Below are 20079 nucleotides of genomic sequence, written 5' to 3'. Positions count from 1 at the left end.
GATTCATGGTGTTAAGAAATATATATATAAATATTTTCTTACTTAATCATTTGATTCTATTAACTATTTTACAAAAATTAAGTTTGAATTCTCTTTTTATAAAAATAAAATTATAATATTTTATCGTCGACATATACTTATAAAAGAACAACATCGTCATTTACACAAACTTTAAAAACGCTTAGAATTAAAGTTTCATTTTTACAGTTATAAAAAGCAATAGCTACTCTTCTTCTTGATCACCCTTCAATCTTCTTCTCCGTTCTTTGTTTTTCTCATTAGAAGTTTAATTCATCAATTAATTATTACGAAATTTGGGCAATGACAACAGAATTACTTTTATGGATTCTGACTTTGATTTTTTTCTCTAAATTTTTTTAATTTAAAGGCCAAATAGCTTTATGATGATAGAGTTTATGTGTGTTTGAGTCTCATTGTTTTTATTTTATTTTATTTTTTTTTAAAAAATGAAGAATGGAGATATGGAGTTAACTATGATTATGAAAATAATTCCTCATTCAAATTTGCTTACTTTGGGCATGATAGACCTTTTATTATACCCGTAGATTCTAAGCTACTTCACCTTTTCAATTTTTTGTCTACTTTTTATGTTTTTATTTTGTTTGATATTTTAGGTTATACTTTTTAAGTTGCAATTTCTTAAATTAAATATTATATTTATGGCTGATAGAGTTAAATATAATTGTAAATATTTGTATCATTCAAAGATATAACTTGAAATATTCAACAAAAAAAACATAAAAAATAAACAAAAAATTAAAAAAGTGAAGTAGCTCAGATTCTATGAGTGTAATAAGAGGTTTGTCATAACTAAATTGAGTAAGTCAGAACAAGAATTATTTTTATAAGCATCGCTAACTCTATATCTCCCTTTTTCATTTTTTTAAAAAAAGAAAAACCCAAAAAACAAAAACCAAGAACAATGAGGCTAAGACAAGCACAAACGTTGTTATAAGAGAATTGTTTAGTCCTTAAATTAAAAGAATTAAAGAAAAATTAATCAATGAATTAAACTTCTAACGAGAAAAACTTAAAAAACTAAAAGGTGGTCAAAGAGAAGAGTGGCTATTGCCTTTTATAACTATAAAAATACAACCCTAATTCTAAGACTTTTTAAGATTTGTCTATATGATGATACTATCTTTCTATAAGTTTATATTCAAGACAAAATATTAGATTTTTTTTTATAAAAAAGAAATTCAAACTTAATTTTTGTAAAATAAATAAATTATTGTAACTATTATGAAATAAAAAGATTAAGTAAAAACCTATTTATATATATTTCTTAGCATTATAAATCTTTTACATTTAAATATTTAGTTTATTAACAAACATATATGTATCATTTACTTAACGATTTATATTTTTTAAATATTTTTTAATTTAGTTCATAAATAATTTAATCTTGTTCAATTTAATCCTTATATTATAGATTTTTATTTAATTTAATCCCAACGATGTAATAATTTTTTTTTTAATTTTTTTTTGATTTGTCACATCAATATTATCACGTGACATAGATACATCAGTATGTTAATATCACATGGCACTATCACATTATTATATTAGTGTCACATTATCAAAATGTGCCATGTCAGTGTCGATATCTTCCTCTTTAACAATAAAATTGGATATCGTAAGAAAAACAAAATTAAAATAATTTTTAAAATTAAGAGTTGTTTCAATATTAAATATAGATATTTAATTAAATAAAATATGAGTACAAAAACTTGGTAGGTATTTTGATCAAATATTTTTTTAACTTTAATTGCTTTGAATAATTTATAACTTAATATTTTAATATTTTAACGTTACTTCAAATTTTGTATTTAAAAATATTCATTTTTATATATAAATATGTAAGCTATGGTACGGCTTACGGCGTGCATGCTGGAAATTCCAATGGAAACCAAGGGCATTAGCGACCTCCCAACTGAAATTGCAATATTGCATTTTCTGCAATAATACTATTGAAAATTTCGTCCACTTCCATTTCTCCGATCATTCTCCGGTGATCCTTCCTGCGCCATTCTGGTTCGTACATCTTCCATCTTTTACATTTAGTTTTCCTATGTATTTGTTTTCTAGATTGTTTTTTTGCAATCGGTTGAGATTACAGGAATTGCGATGAATGTAGGTTTGCGAGAGATTGGGGCGAAATGAGTCAGGTGTTCGAGGGTTATGAGCGCCAGTACTGCGAGCTCTCCGCCAATTTGACGCGCAAGTGCACCTCTGCCAGCGCTCTTGATGGAGGTAAGGAAACGCTGTCGCATTTCTGCTCATTGATCCCTTCTTTATCGGCCCAAAATTTTGTGTTTGATGTTTTAATTTGTAGCGGATTAGCCCAAGTCTCTATTTGGTTGTTGGTTTTGTTACTTTTGCTATTTCGAATTTGCTTGGTCGATTTGGTTGTAATTGTAATACAGCATAATTATATTTGATTTGTTTTAGAAATTTTAAAAGGTAAAATCATAAATTTTGGTTTTCAAGAAATTTGAACACTTTTATTTTTGATCTTTCAATATACACACATATACACCGGCACAATAGTGAAATTTAAATTAGTTGGGCATACAGGGTTCTATGATTCTTCATTCACATTAGTATCCGCGTTGAACTCAGTGTGTTGATTTTGATTATACTGATGACAAATAAGGAAATGAGATGAAATATGTCTTAGTTCTATATGCTTAGGTTTTTGCTCAATTGGTAAAAGTAAAAAATGATATTTGAGGGTTATTTAAGTATTAGGTTCAGTGTTTCCCTGGGTTTTTTGGGTGGATTGGAAAGAAAAATTGCATTTAACACTGTAACCAACACAAATCACAGGTTTTGTGAATGAATTGTTTGACGTTGATGCTTAATATGTAGTATCATGTGTTTATATGTATACTAATTCTAGAAAGATTTGTTCGGAGATAATCAATATATTTCTACTGTGTAATTTGTTTTGTACATTCTGTAACTTCTTTAGTTTCTTGTTTTCTTGATTTACAGAACAGAAGAAGCAGAAACTTACTGAAATCAAAGCAGGATTGGATGATGCTGATGCTTTGGTAATGTAGAAGACATTTTCTGTAGCTAGGTTTGTTTTTCTTTCGACATTCCTGGATTTGTAATGTGATCCTTGTCTGAATTGTTCCAGATTCGGAAAATGGACCTTGAAGCAAGGAGTTTGCAGCCAAGCATAAAGGCAACACTTCTTGCTAAATTAAGAGAATATAAAAATGATCTAAACAACTTGAAAAGTGAAGTTAAAAGAATTACTTCAGGTAATGCAGATCAGGCTGCCCGAGATGAGTTGTTGGGGTCTGGAATGGCAGATGCAAGGATGGTAAATGATACTACTTTCTTTTCTCTGAAGTGCCTTCATTTTGAACTTAATGTTGGTATAGTTAAGCAACCATCTACCATGAAACTCTTTTTCCTTCTTATATCAGAACAATGTTTGTGAAGCATGTCCTGTATGTCCTATAGCTTCATCTGATTGTTCACCATTAATTTTCATTTGCCCTTTGACAAAAACCAGGCCCATAGAAAAAACTATGTTGCCTGTTTTTTAGGCTTTTGTGCATTAAATATATGAGATGTTCTGCTTACAGGATGCTGAGATTTGAATCTAGAATTTATAGATTGATGAAGCCAAAGTGAGAGGGAAAATGAACTTTGACTCAATACTCAGGGTTAAAAAGTTTGGGGGGTCTGGTACTGCTACATCCTAAATGTGACTTGTCTCTGAGACTGCTGATTGATAACAGCCTAGTTTAGCAACTGTTTCTAGAGGAAGAAATCATGGAATAGGTATTAGCAGTCTTGTGTATACACGTGTACGCAAATCCATTGCCACATATGCAAATGTGCACAAGCAAAAACAGGTTACTATATAAATCTGTTAACATTTTGGCTTTGCATCTTATTGAACTGGGAGAATGCCGGTCTCTGTAGGTAATAACATATAAACTTTTCTCCCTGTTGAATTTAAGGTAAACATCTTAATAACATTTTATTATCAACACTCATTGTTGGATGATGGCATAGGTCTCTGCTGATCAAAGAGGAAGACTGTTGATGTCAACAGAGGGATTAAACCAATCTACTGAGAGAATTAAAGAAAGCAGAAAAGCAATGCTGGAAACAGAAGAGCTGGGTGTTTCAATCCTGCAGGATTTGCATCAACAACGCCAATCTCTTCTCCATGCGCATAACACAGTATGCTTTTCACCCATTCTTGGGTTCCATATAGGGTTCACTGGCTTTAGAGTGTGTGTGTGTGTGTAGGTAATTTTGTTTCCCTAATCAAACAGCCGAGATGTAGCTGAAAATGTAACAAATTTGCTTCTTACTTCTGCAGCTCCATGGAGTAGATGACAACATTAGCAGGAGCAAAAAGATACTGACAAACATGTCAAGAAGGTTGAGCAGGAACAAATGGATAATTGGCTCCATAATTGCAGCCCTAGTTCTTGCCATCCTATTTATCCTATATTTTAAGCTGAGTCATTAGCGTGCTGGCCTTGGTGGTTCAAAACTCCAATTTTTCGATGTTTGTAATATCAAAGAAAAGGCATGTATGTCATCCATTTCTGAGTTTTGCGTGCCATAATTGCTTATTGTTTGTTCATCCAAGGCTTGCACTACAGCTTCCACCTTAACTTTGTTATGTAATACCCTTATGCCTCATTATGAAAGTCTCTTATTTTCTTGTCTTCCGTGCTTCTTACTTAAATCACATAGCTAAGACGAGATATTTTGCATTTCTATTGTATGATGATCTGCCAGCGTTTTGTATGAGCTATGTAAACCATGGAAAATTCAGGCATCCCAGGCTTTATGCCTAGATTGTAAGAAGGCTCAATTTGCTTAATTTTAATTCAGTCTGGTCAGATTAGGTAAGATAACCTAACTTGTAGGACTGAAGAAAGACCTAACTTGAGAAATTCTAGTTGCCATCCGAACCCGATTACACCCCTAGTTTAGTTATCTAATGGTCATTCATTTGTTCAAGTCATTCCCCAGCTTCATTCCACAGTTGCATGCTTTAGCCTTTCAACAGACACTGGCAACATCAGCAGACACTGGCAACATCAGCGCAAATGTAAGAATGTAATTCGAAACACAATTTCACCCCTGCCAGTTATCATAATCAAACAGCACATGGTCCTGAAAATCCGTTCACTGATTCATTTAGTTGACAAACGGGGCCACAAGTTAATCATAGAAACAAATATATAGAAGTGGAAAAGCCTACAAGCTTTGCATTTCATTGAAAAAGTCCTACAAGATTGCATTCTCCTTTGAGAACAATTTTAGAAAGTTTCAGTTCTCAAAAACTGGAAAAGCCTTTGGAATTGGAACCTTTTTTAACACTTGAACCATGAAAAGAATATAACAAGAAGTGCTATCTCCACTGACATGCAGTCGACAGGGGAACTGGCACCATCAGTTACTTCCTTATATTAGTTCCTTGAGCTGATGCTTACCTCAATAAGGTGAACCAGGGCAATTTAGGCATCCTGATGGAAGCACTTTGCAAAAACTTAATCCGGCCGCTTTCACCTGATTGATATTTGGGATGCACATTTGTTCTGATCTGTGTTCTGCACTCTTCAATCAATACATTGATGTTTAGACTTCTTCAATGGAAAACTATGTCACTCATTCTCATCCTTCCATAGAGGAAACAGGCAGAGGTACACATAATCTAAAAGATCCTCAAAATGTACAAACTTGACATCAACATCCTAAAGTATCATCTTCAGGAGAAGAATCCCTTGATGCCTGCTCCTCCTCTTCTTCATCCTCATCATAATCAGCAGAAGCAGGTTGCCCGTTCAGATCTACCATTACACCATTTACCTTCCTGACAAATTGTCCCCTCACACGAGGCCTCCTTTCAGCTAGCCTTTTTCGATTAACATACCTAATTTTCTTATCAAAACAGCGCTCCTTCCTTTTCTGCCTAAATTTGATTAATGCTGCCTCCCTTCTGTCAACCTTACTTAATTTCACTTCACTGGTAGATGAATTTCCAAATGATGGCCAAGGGTGACCAGTTGGCATCTGACCAGGTTGTACACACATATTAACTGGGTAGTATGGAAATGATGCCATCCCACTTACATGAGGATGTGAAAGACATTGTTGAAGATGACTGTATTGAGGTAGCACAGAAGAAGCGGCATGGTTTTGAAGGTCATGGAGGTTGTTCTGAAACAACTGGCCTGATGACTGCATCATAACTTGATTTACAACTCCTGGCATATAGTATGGGTAAGCAGTTTGTGTAGGTAAACCAGATAAATCACGTTGAGGTTCATTTCTTGGAGGCACAAGCACCTGAGCAAGCTTCTCTTCCTTAAAATTCCTTTGTTGTGAGAACTCCATAGACACAGGAGGAGTAGAAGACCTCTCCAAGGAAAGTGAATCTGGTATACTGCTGCTGCTAGGAAAGTCATCTCCCTGTGAACAGTTTTCCCATGCTTCTCCATTCTCATGTACTTGGACATCGTTAACCACTAGTTGACCAGATTGCTGAAGATTCTCTTCAATGATCTTATTTTGAGCAGCATTTTCGTCATGAGGGGTGACTACTTGAGTACTGGTTTTGACTGCATTTGACTTCACATAAGTAAAAAAGGCTGATGACTCACCAATCTTTAGCTCACTCTTCTTTGGACCAGATGAAAATTGCCCTGCAAAATATCGCCAACATTCCAACATCTTCTTTATAAGAGCAATCCATGAATGGATTGGAAACCAGAAAAGAATCAGAGCCATGCTGTTCCTGTATTGATATGTTATGACATGATAAAGAGTGCTTGCATGGTACTGAAGTATAGATTAGAGAGAAGACACAGATTATTCCTAGTAGCATGAAGTCAATTCCAGTTCACAACATGTAAACTAGAATGCTATTTTTGGTAAAGGAAGCCTCAAATAAGAAACACCCTTGTAGTATTAGAAAATAAACAAGAATGTAATGCTTGCGGTAACCTAGCCATCAAACAAACTAAAATTAGAAACAGTGTCAAAACATTAAAGAATCTCATCAAATCATACTCTTCTTCTTCTGACAAAAAACAAGGCTAATTTTGACACAATGCTTAACAATCTCCGACTTGATTAATAGTAAACAAGATAAAATCCCATGCATTCATAGAAGAAACATTATTGAGAATTTGTTTCAAACTGAAGCCTTAACATTTTAGAAGCAATATGATAATAGAAGGCAAAATGATGTCATTTCACACTAGCCTAATAAATATCCCATGCATTAATAAAAGATAATTTCCCTCAAATATGGCATGCAACAGTAAGCTGAACGGAATATGAAAATTCATGTTCAGGACAGCCCAACAATTTTCAGGCATGGAGAAGTTCAAGAGAACTCAACCTGTTCTGCGGTCACTTATTCCTGGAACATCAGGACGACATTCTGATGAATCAGTTTGAGGAGGCTCTACAAGAGCAGCAACATACTGAAAGAGGAAAACACTTAAATGAACACAAACAATATATTTCACTCTTAACACCATTGATTTGCCATACATTTGCAAAACCAAGTACAGGTTGAAATTTATGGCATGTACATACAACCACATAGATGTTAAAGAAGAAAATCTTGATTGCCTAAAGCTTTTGTGAAAAGAATCATACAGAATGATAGATGAATGGTTTTCCAAATTTAAATAATCATATCTGGTAGTTGTAGAGGACTGCCAATAGTTTAAGGCATTAGAAATCTGTAAGTACCATTTTTATGTTCCTTTCAATTTCACTTTGTTCACTGGTTACTTTTAAACTTCAGCAAGTACAATATCTCTCAAGTGATATGCCCTAAGGTTGATGCCAACATTACATTTACTTCTCAAGTTAAGTTTGCTGCTCATAATCCATATTATACACATATATTCAGAAGGATAACACATGTACAGATACAAATGCATAGATGCAAACATACATAAATGCATATAATTTGAAATTGTCTTGTGTATAATTTGTTCAAGGCTAGTGTTTGATTTCAGATCCTAATTTCTTCCACCCCTTAACATGACTATGATTTTATATTCTGCAAAGTACATATTCATAGCTATCATTTACAATTTCCTAATGCTGCTACTACCTGAACAGTTGGTTCAACTAAACAACAGTTTCCTTTTCAGGAGCCTAATGTCACCTACTTTATAAAGCTTATCTTAAGAATGCAACACTGGATGCTACGAGCATGGGAACAATTTTAACAGCAACAATCTGAAGAGGAAGAGGGTAACAACAGAAAATACAGTTAAATCACATATCTTTGCTTTCTAAAAATTGGTCAATATTCTACAGAAGATCGATGACATCATAGCCAAGCTTAAGTTCATATGGATGAGTTTATGACTAATACAGCGGATAATACAAAACTTTTCCCTTTTCTATATTTATTTATTCTTCTGGGAAGGGGGATGTGGGAAAAAGGACAGGTAGACGTCATCATATGTTAAGTAGGCCCATTTCCCAAACTTTCACTTAAGCCATGAACTTTTTACTCTATTGTTTGGTACATAAGCTTGCTGTCTCAGTTCAGTTAGTTCTATGTTAATAGATGAATTAATATTAAAGAACTATACAAATCACACAACTAAGAACACAGCCAGAAGCATGGGCCATTAGCAAAAAAATTCCAAGTCTCAAACCTCTCAAATAAAAAAGAGAATAGGACCTCAATAGTCTCTGAGAATTAACTTTGAAACCATGTTTACAAAATTGAAATTCCAGGGCCAAAAATAATACAGATCTCTTTGTTTTCTTGAATAATATATGATCAATTTGAAGTAACTGAAGTATCCCTTCAAACCGTTGAAGTAAAAGCAGGATGCGCAAATCTTGTTGGCAGCCTACATGACATATATATTACTTCAGGAGAAATAGCCTCTGTATCTCAGGATTGCAAAATCTGCTGATCAGAAGTCCATGTTCTCATTTTATTTTATTTTATTTTTATTTGATTCCATTCCTTTCTTCTTTTTTTTTTAAATTGCAATCACTCCTTTTGCAACTACATAAATTGAATAACTGACTCTATGTCTAAGACTGCAACTTCAACTCAAATATTGTATGCAAAATTCAGACATATAAAGGTACAATTCTAAGTGTGATTGGAATTTATAATGCAATCATGCATTTCATACCCTTTATGTCATGGGGGAAGGTCATTTCCCAGGGCAAAAGTTCATCATCTCATAATGCACAGTCAAACATATGTTTTCCCCTTAATTTTAAATGCAGGCAAACACGTATTTAGTTATCCAACTTCAATACTCACTTCGTCTTCCTGATGAGTTGAAACTGCGATCTCTGCATTGGTGCTCTTCCGGGACTTGTCGTCTGTGTCATCCGAGAACAAAGTAGTACTGTTTGTATTAGCATCACTAGGGTCTGATGCCACTAGATCAAAATCATAGTTCAAGATGTTCTTTTCTGCCAGACCAAGCTGCCAATGGGAAAACATCTAAGTGAATATCTAAAAATGGGTTTTGTTACACATCCATACAAATATACATGCACAATTTTAGAAACTTATGAAGCAATGCACAGTTAATGGGATTTTAGTTCCCTCTATCTGACCAAAATTATTACTTCTAATTATAGTCTTACAAGCCTCAACTGCTGTTGAACCATTTTTTGTAACAGAGGGGAACCAAGCAAAGCAACAAAACAGGACACATGAAAGACAACAACAAATACAACAAAGACTAGCTATGAAAAGAAAAATATATTGCTTAAAAACAGACCATGCGTCGCCTTCTCCACATGTGTGTCCACAAGTTCAACAATTCATTGGTGCGTAAAGGCTTGACAAGATAGTCAGCAGCACCAAGCCTCAAGCACTTAACAACAATAGAGACCTCATCCTGTGCCGACATCACTTATCATAAACAGGCAAGAAAAATATACACTGATCAGACCAACAAACTCCATAAGGAAAATTCACTTCCTTGAAACTTGGATGGCTGAAGAAAAAAGCGCAAGACAAACTTACTAATAACAGGAATACGGTGCAGATCCTTATCCCGCATAATATACTTTAACATCTTCATTCCCTTGGTCATTGGGAGGTCAACTTCAGCCAGTATGATATCAATTTCAGGTCCCTCAGCATTCAGTGCATCAATAACCTGTCTAGCAGACCTTACTGAAGTCACTGTGAAGAAAAATTAACACAGAATCATGAATTTGACTAATCACTTCTAGAAAAAATATAGAGAGCTCATATATGCAAATATATAAAGATAGAATTAAAATATAATATAAGACAAAAGTAGAGTTACAATAGAAAGCAGAAGGAACCTAAATTATTGACATGATGAACATACTCTAAAACATATGAAAATGTTTTATCAGATTGGCAAATAATCAGCGAGGAACAATACAATTCAACTCAAAATTCAGTTGCAATATTCAAATTCCTTACACAAAATTCAACGAGTACCACCCACACAACAAGGCATCAATTCCTAGGCATCTCAGTTTCACTTCATTAAATGTTTCAATACACAATTCAAATAACACCAACGCAACAAATAAATTAACACAAAAACTCAACAGATACAAAACCCAGAATTCACTTCCAAATACCCAATAACCAATCAAAAAAAGAAAAGCGCACGCAACAACAAAAACAACAACTTATAAATAAAAAATGTTACAAATAGCTTACAATTCAACAAGACATGAATTTTTTTTAACAAAAAGAATACTAATAAAAGCGCAGTTTACCCTGATAAGAACATTTCAAAAGAAGTGAAAAGACCTCCTCAGAGCTCTTAGGATCGTTATCACATAGCAATATCCTCACTTTGCTCCTGTCTATAAACCCCTCTCCTGCTCCTCCAGCTCCTCCTGCTCCTCCTCCTACTTTACACTCTTTATTCAAATTCAGCTCCTTGCTCTCCATATCCCCTCAACCCAAAAATGATCACTTTTCTACAAAAAAAAAAAAATCCCACAAAGGAAACCCCCCAAAAAAGCCCTTTTTTTCTAAATTAAAAAAAAATTACGGAAGAGGAAATACTAGAGAGAGCCGGTAAAGGTCATCCTCTCTCCAACAACCCAACTTGGAGACAAAATCACGGTTAGGGTTTCTAAATCCATCATGTGATTGAATCCTTTTTCCCCTCCGTACACCAACCGCCTAATAAAAGACTAAGATTGTTGTTAATCAACGTTACGGTTTTCCCCCCCCCCCCCTTTTTAAAATGAATCACTTTCCATTAAACGCAAGCAAAAGCTCAAGTGGACCCAATCGGATGGTCAGGATCAAGGGTCGGATGATGAAGCTGGCGGGAGCCATTAACGGCGCAGACTTCAGCTCACCAAGGATCTGGCGCACGTTAACGTAACGCCCAAAGGGAAGGGCGACGGAGGGGTTTCTCAATTCTGATAAAGGGCAGTCTTTTCTTATCCTTTTTCTTTTTTGGGTCTGAATCTGATAGAGGATATGTTTTTTCCTTCTCAGACAATTGTTAGCAGATAGAATTGGGGATCCTGAGTGTGACTAACGTGCGCTGGATTAGTGGGACGGATTTCGATCGTTGGATGGAAGGCCACGGAGGGAGGAGATTGGAAGAGTGGTGCATAGTGCGCATTGGCGTGTAGGATAGGGAAGATGATGACGTGGACTGAAAGGGGACACAGAACAGCGAAAAGTGGAGGAAAAGTCGAAGAGGGGCAAATGGTTGGATAGTTTGGTAGAGATAGAGAGAAGGCCACGTCACTCTTTGAGATCTCTATTCAAGAGCACCCCCCTCAACCCCTTCCCCAAAATATTAAAATTAAAAATCAAAAATAGCTTTTTGGAAAAAAAAGTAATTATCTGATTTTCATTTTTATTTATTTGGGAAAAGAATGCCTTATAATAAAAATCTAAAGAAAGGTTCACACGTAGATAGTCCAGCTGGAAAGTGCAAGGGAGCCGCCAGAGTAAAGAGGTGAGCAGCCAACCACAATACCACAAAAACCAAAAGGTTTCTTTTTTTAATTGCATTTATTTAGCTAATGATCTTTGCTTTCTGTCTTTCTTTCCTTATCAACGAAGCTGAAAGACACAGAATTCTAATGAAAATTACTTAAAGTCGAGAAAATACAAACTGAAGTTGATTAAGGGCAAATTAGCGAAGCTATTAAATTTAAAAATGGGTCTATTACTCTTTTCGTAAACTCTGAGTAGTAGGGCAGATTACAATAATTAACAAAAGATTAAGGTGTGGAATCATAAAGGAGAAATTTAATGATACATTTGAGGATGTTCTATCATCATTATTTGAATCACATGTTTACACAACATCTTAAATATCACTCATTTTTTAAATATAAATAAAAAAAATGAATTTCATTTTATTGATTTTTTTATTTTTTTTTCAATTTATTCATTTTTTCCCACAAATGTCACCTTACGTTTTCATTAAAATTTTTTCTATATTAATGAGTAAGGTATTGTTATTTTTTAGATATTTAAACTCAAATTCTATTATTTGATAGGATACCTAAACTTTGTAAATACCTGATTAAAATTTTTAATTGTTATTCGAATCCATACTTGAATACTCTAAATACTACTTTTTAAAAACTTGTACTTATTAAATTATTGATTAAAATAAATTGAAAATTAAATTTTATGTATATTATTAATAAAAATTAAATTAATAAATTAAAATTATTTCATAAAAAATAAATTAAATTTTAAAATTCATAATTAGAACAATTAATGAATTTTAGTAAATATTAAATTAATTATAAAGAATTTATAAATAAAAAATAATATATAAAAAACTAAATTTGAATATTAAAAATCATTATCCATACTTAAGTTTGGATAATGAGTACTTTAAAATCAATGCATGATCCTTAAGATAGTAGTTTTACTATCCAAATCGGTTGAGTAATGCAAGATACTTGTTTACAAGGTATTTATCGACATCTCTAATCTTATTTTAAATTTGTGAAAAGGAAAAATTTGTACATAATTATTTGATCGAAAAATACATGTACATGTTATTTAACTAAATATTTAAATGCATCTATAATATCTTATTTACTAAAAATTTGACAATTACGGAAAATTTCAATGTATAGTTTTTACCATGATACTCTTTAGTGTGTAAAAGTTAGAAAAATACAAGCAATGGTCTGTTAATGCTTATTTTAGTTACCGCCCTTGGATGGGCTTGTCGGCAATTAGAGCCAATCTCATAACACATATTTTTGCTTGCAGGAGCAACTCTTTCAATTAAATCAACCTACCTACCTACCTACTATTGATGTTTCATCCAAATTATTATTTTATTTCCGAATTTTTGTTTTTTGTTGGCAAAAATAGAGCTACATTTGGTAGGAATTAGGTATGATGGGTTGGGACTTTGGTGTCAAAATGAATTTGAAAAATAACATGACATTAATCTATTATATTTTATTTTTATTTATTTCAATTAATACAATTTAGATTTGATAATATTAATCTATAAATTTGATTAGTACTTTTAATCCTACCAATGAGGAGGAAAAGTTGAAAAAATTCCTTCTCCTTTTCACTTTGTTATCTCTCCTAATTTTTTTATCTTTTCACTTTTCCACCTTTCCACCTTTCTGATCAGAGCCACATCCTAATGAATCAAGTATATTGGCTATATTATGATGGAAATATATGAAAATAATTAATCTTGTACCCTTGTTTACTAACTGAAGTTCAACACAAGGAACAAAATTTCGAAACAACCAGTAGTAATTAACATTATAGTCCGTCCATGACCCAACTTATATAAAGAAATAATGATAATGAGAGAAAACTGATAAAGAAGATACATAGAGCATGGCATTTGCTGGTAAGTTTCAACTTCTTGCAATTTATTTTTCCTTTTTTTTTTTTAATTTAGGACCACCTTCTATATATATCTTTGTAAAGTCTGCATATAACATTGTTACACTCATTGCAATTACATAAATTGTCAGCTGTAGAATCAATCTCTTTTTTCCTTTTGGTACAAAGTATCAGTGTCCTTTGTCATCCTAAACTTTTTATGAATGTGAGAAATCAATTCATATCTATGGGTCAGAGTAACAGAGACATGTTACATATTTGGCAACTATCTGAAATTGTACTGATTCACTTTTCTACTCCACTAGTCAGAATGTATAATCAATTTTTTAGCCACCAATCGGATACCTGCACTCTGCTGATAATCATAAGGATCCAAGCTGAAGAATGCATCCACAAAGATCCCTGTTCTAAATAAGTTATCAAGCTCGGCAGCATCAAATTTACTGAATACAAGTTTTTGCACAGTACCAGAGCAGTCTTTCTGATGTATCTCCGTGGCATATTGGACAATATCCCCGCTGACTACAGTAGGTATGCTGACAGAAAAAGTCAAAGCATCAGGCAAGTTTCTAGAGTTGACAGTTTAAAAAACAGTATGCCTTCTCCAATTTTCTCAAATTTGCAAATCATATTGTTCTGTAAACTTTCATGTCACTTCATTCTTCCATCAATTAAATAGCTCATCAACAGAATAACAAAGGAGAAAAAGAAACCACGTATGGGTGAATCAAGATTCAAGAGCATGTCCTAGACCGCCTGTTTCCATTTTCTCTTTCCATTTTGGAAAGCTCATAAAATTTATCATTGTTTTCTGAGTTCCTATTAAATGGTAGTTTGATATGAAACTAACTCCTTTTTTACTCTGCAGTGTAAAATTTCATCCTTTTTCCTAAGCTAGGAGCTATTCATTTCCATGTCATTAGAAAGAAAAGGAAAATGAAAAAGCTATGAGAACTTACTGCAGTCTCACAGTTGGGTAGTTGACGTAACCATCTTTCTTGTTCACAACAGGCCTCCACTCAGAGCTGCTTCCACAATCCTCAAATATTTTCTTCACAACAGCATCACAAGCATCTAGAACCCTACATAAACTTCGAGACACATTAACCACAATGCTCAAGCGTGGCCGACCAGCCTGATCAACAAACTTTGTACTAATTCCAAATCGCACTCTCAAACCAGAACAAAAAAGTTGTAAAACAACATCTTCATGCAACAATTTTATTCGGCGGGTGCCACGATAATATGGTGTAAGAGATGCACTGATAGAAGTTACAGAAACTTCATCAGGCTCTAGGAATCCTGCATAACCACTGCAACCTCCAGCAACAGCTGTTGCGAGAGACACCTCAGGAGATTCTGGCTCAGGTTTTTCTTCCATGGTGACATCTGATTGATAGGCCTCCATTTTTATTTCATAGTTGAGCCGACTCATGTCAAAAGGATCTGGTCGAGCCGGATCAGACGCATCTAAACTTGGGACCTCCTCTCCAATGTGGCAAGTCAAAACAGAGATTATCGGATGGGGTTCACCATTTTCTAGATCTGTTCGAGATAAATTTGGAGCACTTTCAGAAATTAAACTTGAAGGGGCTTGCATGTTTGGGCTAGGCCCCTCAGGAGATGACTTGCTATTACTAATACTTCTTGTAGTCGGCGTTGGGGAAACCACACTATCTGCTGTGAGTATATCGGGGAGGCTCGACTCCTGCAGATATATTTAAGATTTTGCTTAAACTTTGGGTAATTAACCTTATAAAGCATGACCACTTATCCAACTCCAGGATGGATATCATCCTTGGCTTGTAGAGTAATATAAGATACCAAGAAGAATTCAAAATCACAAGCAAGCACAGCTATATGCATAGAGCCATAGTATTTACATCTGCCATTATGTGGCGGATACAACAAAACCTACATTAAGCTTACTCAATCAATTTTTTTTCCCTACTCCAATATGCAAAGTATAATTAAAGGAACTCCTATTACATAGATACAAAACTAATTTGGCGTAAATAATATAGAAAACCTTGAACTATGTCTATTTATGAAACTAAACTCTTATTCTTTTGTTGTACCTAAAAAAGCCCTTACCTTTTGGTTTGTAACATACAAGCCCTTAACCTTAATGGAAAATTAAGGCATAATGCTTGAAAAAGCGTTTAAACTATTCAAAAAAATTCAAATAAACCCTTATTCTTCTACTTTGTTCAATTAAGCCCTTGTATTTTTATTTTAGGCCAAATAGGTCATTGTGACTAATAGTTGCCTAATTGTCATTAGTCAAATTGTCACTTGTCATTTTATACTCGTGACGTTAATATGGAGGGTGAAAATAACCACATAACTATGTCATCATGCCATATTAGTACATCACGTAATCATCTATCATGGCATGTCAGCATGCCACGCTAGCATCATATAATATAAAATAACATATGACATTTTAACTAACAATAGTTAGTTAACCATTAGTCATAAGGGCTTATTTGACTCAAAATAAAAATATAAGGGCTTAACTGAATGTAATAAAAGAATAAGAGTTTATTTAATTTTTTTCTTAAATAATTCAAAAATCATTTTAAGTTCTATGCCAAAAATTAAAGATTCAATGTTAACTAACATATTTTGTTCATGTGGCATATGACATCGCTTGATGATGTGATCATGTGGCCCATTCCACAACAATTGCTATGTGGTCACGTTAGCTGCTACATCATATTCCAAATGGAAAGAAAATACCAACTAACATTAGGCTAACAGCTGAATATATTCACTTAAAGTAAAGGGCTTGTGTAGGTATAAATCAACGGATAAAGGCTTATGCGGGTACAATAAAAGAATATAGGCTTAAGCGCATAAATGGGCAATGGTTCAGGGACTTTTTGAGTACTTAAGCTTACTGATACCCATCGCAAGGTCCGCTCAATGGAAAGAACTTTGCATAAACATTAGCTCTCACGTCATATGCCACGTGGATAGAAAATGTCAGTTGACGTTAGGCTAACAGCTATTAATTTGGTTAAGGGCTTGTGCCAGTACAAATCAAAGGATAAAAGCTTGGTTAGATACAATAAAAGAATAAAGGTTTAGTTGCATAAATGAACGTAGTTCAGGGGCTTTCTTAGTACTTAAGCTTATTGATACCCATTGCAAGGTCCACTCAATCAGAAATGATAACAATATAAGCATAACTCAAAAGCAAACAAAAACATTATTGTTAAGAAAATCAGCTTCCTAAAAAGGAAAGGAGGAGTAGTGAAAGCTCTCCAAAGATTGATTTTAATAATATATAGCCACACAAGAATAACCAAAGTGCATACCATTATACAAACAAGTAGCAAACACTATAAGGTATACAGAAGGAGCTGGGCCCTATACATGGAAGAGAAAAGCCAATGTATCAAACTTGCTGGAGGATCTTAACTTCTCACTGCCATTAAAACGGCTTATCCACAAACCAAACAAATGAAACAATATTTCATCAAACTTTATGATTTAACATGTCAAAAGTTAAGAAAAGTCAAATATGGTGCTTAATTTTCAATTTCAGAAACTCTTAAATAAGTAAATCCAATGGCAGATCATTCCAAAGAATGCAAGAGCTACTAGAGTTAGCACTCCAAAACAACCATACCAGGAACAAAACTGTTGCACAGTACTTAAGAACTTCAAGGTTCATCCGGATATCATCCAAGCTCCTAAATATCGTAGCAAAAAGTTATTTCAAGGAAACATAAATTGCTACAGCCATCCAAGGTGAAAAGACTTAAAAGTTAATTCATCACAGACTTGCCTGTGTCTCTGCTCTCCAATATTAAAATAGTTTGCAAGAGTTGCCATCTGCATAGAAGTACATACACATGTAATCAACCAAAACTTCAGATTAACCCTAAAACTTGGAATGCCTTACTTAGAGAATTGCACACAACTAAGAAAGTAAATCATTAAACAAGAATCTAAATGTGCTAGGAACTTATATCACATAACTTGTAAATATGGTGGCAATGGAATTCCCTTTCCCCACAATGGAATAAACATAACACAGACAAACACAAATGTGATCAAGATTAGAGGTGCCAATTGAGCAGATTGGATCTTTTTACAGTTTTTGACTTTTTCGGCATAGGGTCAGGTCTCAGGTTTGGGTTGTATTGACTGGGATTTCTAGCGAGCTTTCCAGGTTCAGGTAAAAGCTTTGCCACATTTTCTCTACAAGCAGAAAATATCTGAGTTCAAGTTAGGATCAAGTTCAAGCAATTTCAGGTTTCAGATTTGAATCGTTGGGTTTGCCCAAGAGCTGTATTTGGGCCTAATTAGGTCGGGTTTTGCGGCCCCTAACAAGATAAACATGCATTTACCAGCTAACGGAAAATCCAAAATTTTGTAATTTACTCCATACAGCTTCGATACTTTTCCATATTAAAGGTAAGCTTTGTAACATGAATTAAAAATTACCTTCATGTTACCAGCTCTCCTTCCAAATCTTCGAGTCAACAACGCCAATGAATCAATAATTCCCTTAGGCTCCGGAGCCGGCCGACCAATCTTTTCAAACGCTTCCCTTATCCTCAAGCAATCAAACCTCACTATATTATGCCCCGCCCAAACCCTTCCTAAAAAAATTCATTTAAAAACTTAAAATTAATGAGACATTAAAGAGAGAGAGAGAGAGAGAGAGATGCGGACCATGAAGAAGGTCGTGGACTTTGTCGGCGATTTCGGAAAAGGAAGGTGCCGAAGCGACGTCCTCTCGGGTGATGCCGTTGCATCGTTCGGAGGAAGGGGAAATGGAAGCGAGGTTGTCCGGTCGGACCAGGGTGGAGTAGCTTTCGAGCTCCAGGAGCCTTTTGGAGCAAACTAAAATGGCTCCGAATTCGAGAATGGCATAGCCTTCGCCGCGTCGCTTAGGGACCGTGGTTTCCAGATCAAAGAAGCAGATTTCGGATCTGTCGCCGGACGTTGTCGGCCCCATTTGGAAGAGAGAAAAAACGCTAGTTCTGCTGTCGTGTTTGAAATGCGTCTAAGGATAGAGAATTCTCAAGTAAGACGCGCCAATTTAATGAGGAATATATAAAACAGTGTTTTTGTTTTTGTTTGAGGCAGTTGGGTTGCTTCGTTTGGTGGGTTTCCTTTTTCTTTCAAAGGGGGCCCATTTAAGTTCCTTTTCCTTATTGCGCTTTTATCTAATGCTCAAGAATGTACCTTTATTATCCCATCCCCCACTGCTAATTTTTTTTTACATAATATTTTTAAAAAATTTTAAATTATTGAGAAAATTTTTTAAAAAAATCTTTATTTATTTTTTTCTGTCAATCAATCCTTATATAGTAGTTGATTAATTAAAATTAATTAAAGTTATTTTATATCTAATAATATTGATATGACAAATTGATATATTATCATGTATGATAATTTAATATAAAGATATGATTTTATGATATTTTTATTATTATTTATGATATTAAAATAACAAATAATATTTCTACTAATGACAGTTAAATAAAAATTTATTTAAATTTTCTTAAATTGTTCAATAACTTTTTAAAGCATTATACTTATTTTTAAAGAGAAATTGTGAGTTATCCAATCTAAACTACTTCTTGGAGTTGATTATTGTTGGATTACACAATAATCCTCTTTATCTGTTGCTTCTCATTAATCAATTTACCTATTTCAAAATTCAAAACTTTCAAGATAAAATTTTAAATTAATGTAAGTATTAAAGTATTCCATTTGGAAACAAAAAGATATATTTATTTATTTATTTGTTTTTTGCTTTTGTTTTTGTGAAAGTAATATTACAAGTTTTTGACATAGCAAAAATTATAAACTTTTGAAGCACAGAGAAGAAACAGCTATGAATTTTAGTCGCGCACTTAATTGGTAAATAAAGAGTCTGCATGTTTTTTCTTTTAGGCATGAGGTTTGGTGACATAATTCCAAAAAGAGAAGCCCCAACCACCAAGTTAAATGGCACATGTCCAACTAGGTATCATTCTTTGCCCTTGTGCACAAACGTTCAAGAACCATTACTGCAAGGGCAAGCCATTCCTATTTCCATTGTAAAGTTAGTAAACGAAGGCAGCCTTGTCCCAATTCCCACGTTTCCTTGGTGATCAAGCCAAAACTCCTTGCAAGAAGAAGAAGAATCTTAAAACTCCTTGCACTACAAGGAGACAATTTAATATATATATATA

The 20079-nt window shown here is 33.9% G+C and overlaps 3 protein-coding genes and 2 non-coding genes across 6 annotated transcripts; 2 read left to right on the top strand and 3 right to left on the bottom strand.

Moving 5' to 3' along the window:
• The first annotated feature begins 485 nt into the window (after positions 1-485).
• On the top strand, positions 486-578 carry LOC149527086 (small nucleolar RNA snoR8a). Its single transcript, XR_016351368.1, has one exon. It is a non-coding gene; the product is annotated as a small nucleolar RNA snoR8a (small nucleolar RNA).
• Positions 579-790: 212 nt separating this feature from the next.
• On the bottom strand, positions 791-882 carry LOC149527085 (small nucleolar RNA snoR8a). The gene has a single exon (XR_016351364.1). It is a non-coding gene; the product is annotated as a small nucleolar RNA snoR8a (small nucleolar RNA).
• Positions 883-1922: 1040 nt separating this feature from the next.
• LOC110418808 (vesicle transport v-SNARE 13-like) lies at positions 1923-4727 on the top strand. The gene is made up of 6 exons (XM_021431648.2): positions 1923-2055; positions 2159-2274; positions 3019-3077; positions 3167-3355; positions 4060-4230; positions 4373-4727. The coding sequence occupies exons 2-6, from the start codon at positions 2181-2183 to the stop codon at positions 4523-4525; spliced, it is 666 nt and encodes a 221-aa protein (XP_021287323.1). The 5' UTR covers positions 1923-2055; positions 2159-2180; the 3' UTR covers positions 4526-4727.
• A 523-nt stretch (positions 4728-5250) lies between these two features.
• Positions 5251-11643, bottom strand: TOC1 (CCT motif -containing response regulator protein). The gene is made up of 6 exons (XM_021431647.2): positions 10783-11643; positions 10046-10207; positions 9798-9931; positions 9329-9496; positions 7415-7499; positions 5251-6713 (listed from the first exon to the last, which is right to left on the bottom strand). Exons 1-6 carry the CDS (start codon positions 10958-10960, stop codon positions 5755-5757), a joined length of 1686 nt encoding a protein of 561 aa, XP_021287322.1. The 5' UTR covers positions 10961-11643; the 3' UTR covers positions 5251-5754.
• A 2194-nt stretch (positions 11644-13837) lies between these two features.
• LOC110418195 (Polynucleotidyl transferase, ribonuclease H-like superfamily protein) lies at positions 13838-18938 on the bottom strand. 2 transcript variants are annotated; one of them, XM_021430851.2, is made up of 6 exons: positions 18569-18937; positions 18338-18495; positions 17676-17722; positions 17517-17580; positions 14839-15587; positions 13847-14415 (listed from the first exon to the last, which is right to left on the bottom strand). In XM_021430851.2, exons 1-6 carry the CDS (start codon positions 18852-18854, stop codon positions 14181-14183), a joined length of 1539 nt encoding a protein of 512 aa, XP_021286526.1. In that variant the 5' UTR covers positions 18855-18937; the 3' UTR covers positions 13847-14180. The 2 variants fall into 2 exon arrangements, with proteins under 2 accessions (XP_021286527.1, XP_021286526.1); XM_021430852.2 differs by lacking the exons at positions 17517-17580; positions 17676-17722 and having other exon boundaries at positions 13838-14415; positions 18569-18938.
• Between the last annotated feature and the right edge of the window lie 1141 nt (positions 18939-20079).

Source organism: Theobroma umbraticum, unplaced genomic scaffold (genome assembly GCF_002168275.2).
Source record: "Theobroma umbraticum cultivar Fairchild unplaced genomic scaffold, ASM216827v3 scaffold_50.0, whole genome shotgun sequence".
In the NCBI taxonomy this organism is placed as follows: domain Eukaryota; kingdom Viridiplantae; phylum Streptophyta; class Magnoliopsida; order Malvales; family Malvaceae; genus Theobroma; species Theobroma umbraticum.
This window is presented reverse-complemented; position numbering and strand designations above follow the sequence as displayed.